The following is an 11,956-nucleotide window of genomic DNA, read 5'->3' as shown; positions in this document are numbered from 1 at the left end:
TTCTCCCGGCGGTTGTGCCCTTTTGTCTTGGTTGAGCACCTGCCCCTCAAAATGTCTGTGCACGCCACTGGAAGTGATTGTTGGTGTGGCCCTCCAACTCAATTCTGGCTACTCATGAAGCCCCTTGTAAAAATGAATCGGCCACCCCTGCTATGGGCCTATTATCTCACAATTGTAGAATAATGGCTTACATACTTCACTGATATGTAGAAAGGAATGAGGGATGGTTTTGTACCTGAAAGCTGTGCATAATTCTTAGAACAATAAACATTTGACACACAAAATGTATTAATTTTTTACATGTCGCTTGCACAAATGAAATAAAAAGTAATAATCTGGGTAATAATTGAAGTGGTGTGTGGGTTATTTATTATGCCATTTGAGTTCACTATTTTAATGAGTATTGTGACACAGTACTTTTTTTCTCATCCTTCACTCAAATTATCTATAGGCCTATTACTATATTTTAAGGTTGAGGTGCCTTTATTGTCATTATACAACTGTACAGCAAAACGTGTTCTCTGCATCGGGACATTGTGTTGGAAGGAGCAGTGGGCAGCTGCTTGCAGCGCCCAGGGACCCATCTCCAGATGTGGAGCTCAGCTAATGGTTACAATCACATGGCTGGAGGATTATTTATTATTCATGTAATGGTTTATTTGGTGGGGATATTAATGAACACAGTGCATGTTAATGAACACACTATACCTGATTGTAGCTGTCAGAGGATAACATTAAATCGCTATTTATCATTCTGGGTCAGGCTGTACAGTCGTACTATCTCTGTCATAGCCTTGACTGTGGTGCTCAGACTCTCTGCCCCTGAATGTTTTGCTTGTGTATCAGTCTGACGCTCTGAGAGGGTATTTATCCCTCTTCTGTGGAAGCATAGACAGACTTGAATGGTAGGACTAGTGCAATGTCTCGAGTACGGGTCCCGTACTGATGGTAAATAAACTTCTCCTGTATAAGACATCCAGACTGCTGCCTATTTTTCATCTATCCTCTCGAACACCATTGTTAATTCTCTAACAGTAGCCATGGGCCAATGTGCATCTGCTGTCCCACACACTCTCATTCATCCTGGCCTATTGTGCATGTTTTTAGTGGTAGGGAAACAAGTACCCGGTGCGGAGGCAAGAGCGCTAACCACCTAGTGAATGATATGAATGTCTGACTGGCCATAACCACACAGCAGTGCATGATACACTCACATTACATACATTGCATAGCTGCTGGCCATGTAATTAAATCTGAAAATATTTAATTGAATCGAATGAAGAACTGAGAAAGTCTATACCTCTGTGAAAGAGCTGAAAAGCAGCCAGGAAATTGAGAAAAGTCAGGTCTTGAGGAGTTGCTTAAGATGGGTGACTGAGGTTGCCTTGAGGTGGCTGCAAATCAAGAGGGGAGCCATAGCCCATGGGTAATACTTAAATGGACCCAAGTCACCTGGGTGAGGATGTTTGATCCTGGAAAGACACAAAGCACTTGTGACGTGTCTGGACTTTTCAGGTAAATGAACATGATCAAACTTGAAATGTCCTTTGTCTTATTTTTCCCCCACTCTTTATACAAAACGCTGTCATGTTAGTACTATACTATAGAGTATTTTCAGATTTAAAAAAAGATGTTGCCTTGAATCGCGCGGTATAAATAAAGTTGCCTTGCCTTAGTCTACTTGATTATAGCTATTTGGAATGACGAAAATCTTATTGTAAACAAAGACTGTCTCTTCAGTCAGGAAATAGTCTATGGAGGCACTGTAGGCCTATTTGTATTTAATTGGCTGTTAGGTAAAAGTCAAAGACCACTAGCCTCTAGCTGTGTGGACTCTATCACCAAAACATCACAAACCGTTTGGCAAAAGTATAAACCAATAAATACAAAGATAAATAAACAAACACATGAATAAAAAGCCTTAACTCAAGTGAAGTGATATTTTTTTTCTAGCAGAAGTGAACGCACGGCTTAAACATGCATGAATCGCACGTGACGTAACCAAACAGGCCAGAGCAATCGACAGCAGATTCCAGAGCAGTGTTTTCATGCTTTCAACCTGCGCCACTCTCTCTGCCATGGCGTCCGTAATGTTGCTCGTGAAGGAGGGGACATCATAGCATCGCAGTGTAACTCGAATCTCTGAAGCTTGATCCGTGGGTTTACTCTATTCTGCTTCTCTTCAAAAACGATATTGTATGAACCGGCCATGACCGTGGAGCAGAATGTCCTCCAGCAGCATTCTCAGAAGGTAAACACAGAAGCTACTTACGGCTAACTTTAGCTAAAGTGTTGCTAACTGGGGCGCAAACTACGCACCTAGCTAGTTATGGAGTAACATTTGAGCGTTACAAAACCCGTCTTTCACACTTATTTTCCACACAAGAAAGTCCATAAACTTTATAAAAAAGGAAGCTGTTAGTAAATTTACACAAATACACAATTTGTTAGCTTCAATGCGCATAGCATAGCATTATTTAAGCTAAGATTCTGCCTATGATGTTTTGCAAGATGCTCTGGAATGTTGGCCCAACCCCGTTATGAAAGTTCAGCAAAACTCACGATATCCAAGTGGATGCAAAAGTGGATGTTTATTTATTTGCATTGCATCGCACGAGTAATGCATACATTATTTAGATGGCTAACGTTAGCTAGCTGTGTCGTCAACAAAAATAAACAAGGCCAGCATGATTAGATCTAAACACATAACCTGGGTTATGTTATGGTTTCGTTTCTGATTAATCGATGATTACACTGAGGGATTGTTCGGTTAGAAAATTGGCCTGTATCTGTCTGAAACAATATGTAATATCTTTGTTTACAAAACATGCCCAGTGGGAAACGGGGCGCGCGCACTGGAGCACTAGCTCCAAGTGTGAGGCCCTTCAAAATAGAGAGGTGCAGTTATTAGGTTACATTTTAAAGGTTTTGTCACGAATGAAAAGTCGGCTAAGTAAGACGAGCTCATTTCTAAGCTTCATCTTTGGTTGCAGGGATTACTCTTTGACAGCCAGCCTTTCACAGCTCTGCTTGGTTATGTAACTTATGCAAAGTGTTGGTAAAGGACGATGGTAAAGCACAGTTACGTAGCTGCAAGTCGCTATTTTTCTATTTCTTAGATCTTTTAACTAAGGCACTTTTAATTCTTGTAATTTAATATCTGCGAAAAATGTATAAAAGTACGTCCGTTTGGTCCATAGAAGCTTTAAGCTTTAATTAATGATTGTAAAACATCTTTACCCATAATTTAAAAGTTTTATGCTGTGCTGTGTGTTACAAGTAAAGATAATTAAGGTAGTATTCCTCAGTGGAAAACATATTTGAACAAGAAGTGTGTTGATAACGTTCACGAAAGGAGAACAAGTTGGTGTAGTCTGCAGTAAACTGGCTTTTCATAATTAAGTGTTTATTCTTTTTCTTTTTGAAAACAATAACTAGGATTGGTGGCATCCCGAAGCGTGTAACAACCTGCAAATAGTCATGTGAAGTCATCGTCAAAAGGCTCATAATCCCTTCTAAAGTGTTTGTGGTTTTTGCTACTCCTTTAAATGCATACCAAATGTCTGCCAGAACCTGATAGCATGCAATGCAATGGGAATGTCCCTGTCTGTAACCTGCTCCATGATGGCCATGTATTGAAGTCAGTGGTGTTATGCGATTCACAAGCGGATGACCACTATGACAAACAGCCATGGCAGACAAGTCACATGAGGATGAGAAGTCTGTGTTTATCTTGGTGAGAGATGCGTGGTCTGCTGCGGAGAACTGTGTAGTGTTTTGCCCCTGAATTCTCAAATATATTGACATTTCTTGGCATGACTTTTATTGCCTTATGTGCAGGTAATACTTTAGCAAATTCATGTTCACAAAAGCATCTTCTAAACTGATGTTACTAAAGGAAGTGTAATAAGTCGTGCTTGTACTGCCTGATTTACTAAGCCAGGTGCTAAATGGCAAACACTAGTGAAGTATAGCAAATGCACTTGTATAGTGTATTACACTTGATGTATGATTAGATTAGTGGTGCATATCTGATATGCGTTTACATTGTGGCGTTTTAGTTTATGAGAGAAAACTGTCAATGGCACCACTTTAGCACGCACTATCCATTTTGCATGTGTGTAAACCCTTAGTAAATCAGGCCCTGTTGACTGTCTCAGTAATCTCAGTCATCGTCCGTCATAATAATCAAACAATTGAAAAAGTATCAACATATTTTCTGTGCAGGGAACACATAGCAGGTAATACTATGCTAGGCTATATAATGCAGTCTTTTAAGCATGGACTTCCCTGTTACCCTCTGCACCTGTAGGGGCTGAGGCCTGTCTCTTAAGACTTCTGCTTTGGACACTGACATTAAGTGCACTCCCCAATTATTTATAGTGCATTAGTCAATGTACACATTGCAGGTTAAGTGGGGTGTAAGTCCAGCTTTATTCCATCTGGCTTTGACATAAGGATGGAAAGGCCACTACGTTTTAACTAAGTACTTCTACTAATGAGAAGGTACTGTTAAAGGATGCTAGTATGTTCTATGCTTCAAGATGATAAATTATTTAGTAGGTATTTTTGTATTGCAAAAAGTACAGTTATGGTACCAATATCATAACCATAGTATTGTTAAAGTACTGCTATGGAAAGAAAATTAACGGTACCAAGCCCCAGTTTGTGTGATTGGTGTCATGTGAAAAACACTTAGAATAAGATTCTCTTCCCTTGTATTTGCATTTGAAATTTAAGTAATATTTTGAAATAATTCTTCACGATGAGCCATGGTCATGGTCAACTGCAGAATTTGTCAGCTCTATACTATCTAATAGCCAACTATGAAAGTAAAATAATCAAGCTAGTCATTATAAACCAGTAAATGTCTGGATGACTGGGAGTCTAAACTAACACGTTCACTAGGTTATGTGGTAAAAAGTAAACTGAAATCTTTTTTCTTTTTCAACAGCACCAGCAAACGCTACTAAACCAGTTGAGAGAAGTTACAGGCACTACAGATGTTCAGTTGCTTCAACAAGCTCTGCAGGTGTGTAATAATAATAATGATAATAATGATAATCATAAATGTCATGATTGAAATAATGTTATTAAGTAAATTCTTAAATAAATTTGAAAAAAAGTTAGTGTAAAGGTAACAACTGTAACCGTGTTGCAGGTGAGCAATGGAGACCTTGCAGAGGCGGTTGCTTATCTAACGGAGAAGAACGCTAAAGTTCCCCAACAAGATGAGACCACCTACTACCAGACATCTCAAGTGGCCAGTGACAGATACATCAGCGTGGGAAGTCAGGCAGACACAAGTAAGCAGTGAAAATACATTTTGATTTGACATTAATTTGTCCACAAACAGCACAGTGGTAAATAATACCTTTCACAAACACATCTATAAAGATGATGATAAAGCTTAAGTGTCACATGTGTTTTGAATGTTTGTGCAGATGTGATAGATCTCACTGGAGATGATAAAGATGACCTCCAGAGAGCCATTGCGCTCAGCCTGGAGGAGTCCAGCCGAGCATTTAGGGAGACTGGCATCACAGACGAGGAGCAGGCAATCAGCAGGTGCCCTTTTATTGGTCAAATCAGCACTGCTTGCTTTGTGCATTTGAGATGAGGTAAATAATGTGGATGGTTTGTCTGTCTTCAGAGTTTTAGAAGCTAGCATTGCAGAAAACAAGGCAAGTCTGAAGCGCACCCACACAGAAGTATGGAGCGATTCACCCAATCCGCATGACAGGAAAAGGATTGACAACTGCCCTGTGGGCCTGAAAAATGTTGGCAATACATGCTGGTTCAGTGCTGTTATACAGGTGAGATATTCTGTGTCTTGTGTTTCCTGCTATTTAGATAGCTTTAAACTGACAGCTGTGTAAATATGCCAGATGAACACTGGATACAGCATCACATGGTGCATGGCCTCTGTTTGTAATATAACTCCACACATAGAGAAGTAGGCATGGGTTCAAACTCAAAACGCTTGATCAAGAACTGAAGTAAACAACATTAACAACAACACCTGTTCTAACAAAATGCCATATCTGCTTGAAAACATGCTACTTAAGAGCCTGAACTTAATATTTCTCTTGTAATTGTAGTTGTCATAACAACAGCAAAATACCAATTTCTATTTTTGTGTTTTCCCAAAGTCTTTGTTCAACTTATTGGAGTTCCAAAGACTTGTACTCCACTACTCCCCTCCTGCCAGAGTTCAAGAGCTTCCTCGCAACCAGAAGGTGAGGCTTTTACCCGTCTCCATGAGCTCCTGGCATGTCCCTTATGTCCTTCATGCACATAATGTACACGTGGAATGATAAAATGAATCGCCCCTATACATGTTACCAAATGTCATGTTAATAAATATATACTTTTTTCATTTGAGAACCATATCCCATGTTAAAGCTGCTGTATTTTTTTGTGTTCAGGAACACAGAAATCTGCCTTTCATGCAAGAGTTGAGGAACCTTTTTTCTCTGATGGTCGGCTCGAAGAGAAAATATGTGGATCCTTCACGGGCTGTGGAAATCCTGAAGGATGCGTTTAAGTCCAGTGAGTCACAGCAGGTAAGGCAATTTACTGTTTAAATTCCATGTATAACGGCTCCGGCTCGGCAGAAAACCACTTTCCCCGGGATTTTAGTTGTTGCCTTTTGTTTTTCCGGGCCAAGGATTTGTCTGCTCCAACGCCTTTACTGTGTTGCCTTGGAAGAAAGTTTAACCTTTCTGATGTACTAATTTCCTTAATTGCCTGTGTTCTACTTTGTATTATAACACAGACCAATGAAAAAAAGAATGTTATTATGATTATCACAGTACTCGATTACAAAAATGGCCCAATCTAGAAGCAAACTATTAATAACACTAACTTTGCAATGTGTTTAAAGCGTGCTCCTCTCAATGTGTGCACTCAGATTCTATGGCGCCTCATATAAACGTCAGTTCAGGACACAGAGTTGTTTACAAAAATAAACTTTTCTTAAATTATTTGCACTTAAAAAATAATAATACTAATAATTGTTTAAATAATTAAGATTTATTTATTTATTTTTGACTAAAATAGACGTGATAAATATTTTTCATGTAATCTAGTGGCTCTACGACCAGGAATGAGCGGTGCTGCACATGTATAATGTAACATCCATCTGTTCACGGTACAGAGCAGTTGCAGATCTTCTCCTTACATAAGCAAAAGCCCTGAGCCTGTCTGTGCTGAGGTGAACTTGTGTCACCACTTCTGGCCTCTGTGCTCATCAGTCATGTCATTCCTCTGTGTATTAGGCAGGTCAGATACACATTGACCTGAATTACATGGCCCCACTAATGTCGTCTTGAGATTTACCTCAGGACCTCAGCCGTTCCCTTTGTTAACATCATCTACCTAAGACCCAAAGATCAGCTTTCCTTCTAGATGACGGCTCCAGCCATGATTTTATGTTGGTCTGAGCTTCCTCGTTTGCTGTTTTTTGTATTTTTCTACACTCTCCTGTCAGGTCAGGAGAAATCTTGCAATGACTCATATTTGAAATGATCTTGATGTTGATTACCAGCAGGATGTGAGCGAGTTCACGCACAAGCTGCTCGATTGGCTTGAAGATGCCTTTCAGATGAAAGCTGAAGAAGACCGGTAAACACTGCCTAAAAGGACACATTGTTTGTTGTTTTTTTGTTTGCATTACCGATGTGTTCTCATAACTTTGCCAGGGAGGGGGAGAAGCCGAAGAACCCGATGGTGGAGCTGTTTTATGGACGCTTCCTCGCTGTGGGGGTCCTAGAAGGTGAGATGATACGTTTAATGACAACCCCTAAAGAGTAAGAAGAAATTGACAAAGTGGAGAAGGCTTGGCTGGCTCTGATTGCAGTCCATGAATGCAAGCCAGTTTTTGCCCCTAGTAATGAAAGGTGACCTTGCCTTAATGAGATGTGGTCCATGTAAACGAGCAGGGTGGTTGCATTGATTGTGGAAGACCTTGACGGCTGATTGACATTGTGCTTATTATGCATGACAATGCTGGCCCAGAGCCACGCAAAGCTGGGCCAGTGGACGCTTCTACTCATAAAATGACCTTAATGCCTCATCTGCATGTCCGCCAGCAGCTCCCTCTTTTCACTATGGGGAGATCCTCATCCGTACTTTGTGTAGAAAGCCCTGTTAAGCCTAAAGAAGAGTCATAATGAGAGACAGCTGAACAAGTCAAATCTAGCACAGAAATAAACAAGCAGGGAATAGATTTTCCAATGAGTGCTGTTCTTCTGCTCTTCTGACGCATTCAAACGCATAATGTTTTAACACACGAGTCGTCATTTTTCAAATGGTTCACCTCACACGTGTGCATTGATTTTTCAGGTAAAAAGTTTGAGAACACTGAGATGTTTGGGCAGTACCCTCTACAGGTGAATGGTTTCAAGGACCTTCATGAGTGTCTTGAGGCAGCCATGGTTGAAGGAGAGATTGAGTCACTCCACTCAGCAGAGAATTCTGCCAGGTCTGGACAAGAGGTCAGTGCAAAAGTGTGGAGCTGCTTTATAGTCTCTATATCTTTCAGTGGCTGATAGTTAATTGGACAGTTTGCTAAATTTGAAAAGAAGACATAAAGCGCTTTGTGACTATGTCTTGGAAAGGCGCTATATAAATAAAGATCTAAAGATAATTCAGTTAAATTGAGTAATTCAGTTCTACTCAACTTACGGGTTAGCTGTATTATTCTACATACAATTCTTTTACTTAAAGGGACTATACGGAGTTTAAAAATGTTAATAAGTATTTTCCTCCACATGTTCCAGCCATGTCCTAATGTGTAGAATGAGCCCAGACCTATTCACCACAACTGCCTCTAAAATCCTGCACCGTCACTCAAAAAGGTGTCAATTCGGTCCGAAGTGCCGTCATGCACGAGCTTAATATAGAACCTGCAGTTACGTGTTAGACCTGAGGTGGCAGTAGTGAGTATGAAAATGACCAACTTGCATCTAGTAACTTTAATAAACTGATAAGGCTTAATCGGATTTGTCTTCCAGCACTGGTTCACAGAGCTCCCTCCAGTGTTGACATTTGAACTGTCAAGATTTGAGTTCAACCAAGCTCTTGGACGGCCTGAGAAGATTCATAACAAGCTTGAGTTTCCCTACATGCTGTACATGGACAGGTGTGTAGAAAGCTATATGTGGGAGCAGGGTCCAGGTTTGTTAACTGCTCAAAAAGTGCTCAACAGCAGTTTTGGTTGGCCTCTTCAGGTATATGGACAGGAACAGGGAAGTAACTAGGATCAAGAGGGAGGAGATCAGAAGGCTGAAGGAGCACCTGACAGTACTCCAACAACGATTGGAGAGGTACTTCTTACAAACAACACAGAGGACAATGCTTCACTACTCATCATGTTGTGAACAACATTTCTTTAATTTATCTTTCAAAGGTATCTGAGTTATGGCTCCGGCCCCAAGAGGTTTCCTCTGGCAGATGTTCTCCAATACGCCATGGAGTTTGCTTCCAGTAAGCCAGTTTGCACCTCCCCAGTGGAGGACATTGACTCCTCAGCACCTCCAGGTGGTGCAACTGGTCAACAGTTGCCCCCACCAAGGCAAGTTACATTCTTGCCGAGAACTAGAGAAATGTTTGATAATACTGTATAACAGTCTAACCATCGACTGTATGTACAGCACAATGGAGCAGGACTCTGTGGCTCCACTTGAAAGCATGTGTCCAGCTGCCACTGCGGCTGCCACAACGGCTGCAGCAACGGCTGCTGCATCGGCTGCCACAACGGCTGCCACAGGAGCGCAGCAGCAAAGACTGGCCATCCATAAACCCTTTACTCAGTCCCGGTTACCTCCTGATCTCCCTATGCACCCTGCTCCCCGCCATATCACAGAAGAGGAGCTGCGGGTGCTGGAAGGCTGTTTGCATCGTTGGAGAAGTGAAGTGGAGAATGACACACGTGGTATTTTTTGCTGACTATGACCTTCATGGTTCATAACCAAATACGCACAATCACACATCTGAACTGTGTTTATGTTTCCTTCTCTTCAGATCTTCAGGGCAGTATAAGCAGAATTCACAGAACCATTGAGTTAATGTACTCTGACAAATCTATGATGCAGGTACAGCTGTTTGATGCTACATTGGAAAATCTTTGAAGAATAAATTTTGTTAATTAATATTACTGTTATCATTTTGTGCCAGGTCCCATACCGGCTTCATGCAGTTCTTGTCCATGAAGGCCAAGCCAATGCAGGCCACTACTGGGCCTACATCTATGACCCACATCAGCGTTGCTGGATGAAGTATAATGACATTTCTGTCACTAAATCATCCTGGGAGGAGCTGGTGAGGGACTCCTTTGGAGGCTACCGCAATGCTAGTGCCTACTGTCTCATGTACATCAATGACAAGAAGCCCTTCCTAATAGAAGGTAATTTGTCATCTGGTCTCATTTCTTTAGCTGATCGCTCTTTTGTTTTATTATTCTTACATGATGCTATTTACCTAATCTAATCCACTTCATGTTTGTGTTGCTTCAGAGGAGTTTGACAAAGAAACGGGTCAGATACTGAGTGGTTTGGATAAACTTCCTCCAGACCTGAAGCAGTATGTGAAGGAGGACAATGAGTTGTTTGACAAAGAGATGCAAGAGTGGGATGCTCTGCAGGCCCGTAAGGCCCAACAGGAGAAACTGGCTCTGGCGGCTGCAGCAGCCGCTGCTGCCGCTGCTGCAGCTGCAGCATCCAGCACCTCCACATCTTCTTCCTCCCCTCAACCTATGAGCATCGAGTCCAGCCCTCCTGACAATGCAGGTGTGTAACATGACTGGATCAGTCAACTCTTAATCCACTTATTAATATTAATGTTAGTGAATTTATAGCATCATTCTCATCATTGTGCATTATGCTTTCTATGTTTTAAAGTTCTTCAACATGACCCTGAGTATATGGAGCAGCCGTCGCCAACCAATGACTCCAAGCACATGCAGGAAGATACAGAAAGGGCCATTTCCAAAGCCGTGGCTGAGCAGGAAGAAAGAAGTCCCGAAGGCCTGCTAAATGCTGTATGTACAACCTGCCATTCAAGCCTATTCTTAAAAACTAAAATGTATTACCAATTCATTAAGGCTAGAATGTAGGTGATAGTAGGAGGTAAATACAAATACTGCTGTCCCTTTCCATCAGTCATCCATTCTTTTAATGTTTCCCATTCTCTCTACAGTCTCCTCACCCTCCCTCCTCCCTTCAGCCTGAGGCCAACCCTCCCTCGGCCCCCTCCCCTGACCTGGTCAAAGAGGATCAGTGCCCTGGCCAGCGCACAGTCGAGGTGGCCATTCCTCATGTTGGGACCTTTGTCATAGAGGCAGAGGAAGGGGGATATGATGACGAGGTAGCTTTATCTAAGCTGAACTCTGTGCTCAGCCTCTGTGCCTGTCTGACATATTGAACGAGAGCACTGTTGCCTCATTCACCTGGCTCTTACAAGATCTTTCACACTTCAAAAATCTGACACCTCATGCCAACTGAACCCAGGCTTTGTTTGAGGTCTGAAATGCCAAACAATGGATTGACCTCTAGTTTGGCCTTCATGCATGGTTCTTGTGTGGAAAGTCTGTCCTTGAGCCAGACTGCATCTTGGCATTAAAGCAGTTGACATTTAGAAGGGCGCTTTGGTCTGTGCGGTTTTTAATTAACAAAAGCCGAGCCCATAAATTATTATTGGCTTATGGTATGGGTTGGCATATTATGGTTTCATTTTCGGGTTGGATGGTCATTTTTTCTGGCTGTCTGTTACAACCAGCTCTGGTGTTGGTCCTTCATACTGTTCTAACACGTTATGTAGGCTTGCCCCTCAATTTGTGGCGCTCTTACTGACTGCATGAACGGCTGTGCGATTGGCATGCCCAACTGTGGTATGCTTATATTGTGCTCATAACAGCAGATGACCATACCCATGTTTGCACAAAGAGCTACTGTTC

The 11,956-nt window shown here is 41.7% G+C and overlaps 1 protein-coding gene across 1 annotated transcript in view; it reads left to right on the top strand.

Moving 5' to 3' along the window:
• The first annotated feature begins 2,019 nt into the window (after positions 1 to 2,019).
• The window catches only part of usp25 (ubiquitin specific peptidase 25), an 11,684-nt gene continuing 1,747 nt past the window's right edge, over positions 2,020 to 11,956 (top strand). The window contains exons 1-19 of the mRNA XM_079566692.1: positions 2,020 to 2,251; positions 4,955 to 5,032; positions 5,162 to 5,306; positions 5,445 to 5,568; positions 5,654 to 5,816; positions 6,153 to 6,239; positions 6,429 to 6,566; positions 7,550 to 7,626; positions 7,704 to 7,777; positions 8,347 to 8,498; positions 9,018 to 9,145; positions 9,234 to 9,329; positions 9,413 to 9,577; positions 9,657 to 9,937; positions 10,027 to 10,097; positions 10,180 to 10,408; positions 10,518 to 10,790; positions 10,902 to 11,041; positions 11,200 to 11,410. Of these exons, the coding sequence (XP_079422818.1) occupies positions 2,210 to 2,251; positions 4,955 to 5,032; positions 5,162 to 5,306; positions 5,445 to 5,568; positions 5,654 to 5,816; positions 6,153 to 6,239; positions 6,429 to 6,566; positions 7,550 to 7,626; positions 7,704 to 7,777; positions 8,347 to 8,498; positions 9,018 to 9,145; positions 9,234 to 9,329; positions 9,413 to 9,577; positions 9,657 to 9,937; positions 10,027 to 10,097; positions 10,180 to 10,408; positions 10,518 to 10,790; positions 10,902 to 11,041; positions 11,200 to 11,410 (2,674 nt within the window). The 5' untranslated portion in view covers positions 2,020 to 2,209. The remainder of the gene's footprint in view (positions 2,252 to 4,954; positions 5,033 to 5,161; positions 5,307 to 5,444; positions 5,569 to 5,653; positions 5,817 to 6,152; positions 6,240 to 6,428; positions 6,567 to 7,549; positions 7,627 to 7,703; positions 7,778 to 8,346; positions 8,499 to 9,017; positions 9,146 to 9,233; positions 9,330 to 9,412; positions 9,578 to 9,656; positions 9,938 to 10,026; positions 10,098 to 10,179; positions 10,409 to 10,517; positions 10,791 to 10,901; positions 11,042 to 11,199; positions 11,411 to 11,956) is intronic.

The sequence above is a fragment of the Gobius niger genome (genome assembly GCF_951799975.1).
Source record: "Gobius niger genome assembly, chromosome: 11".
NCBI lineage: Eukaryota > Metazoa > Chordata > Actinopteri > Gobiiformes > Gobiidae > Gobius > Gobius niger.
This window is presented reverse-complemented; position numbering and strand designations above follow the sequence as displayed.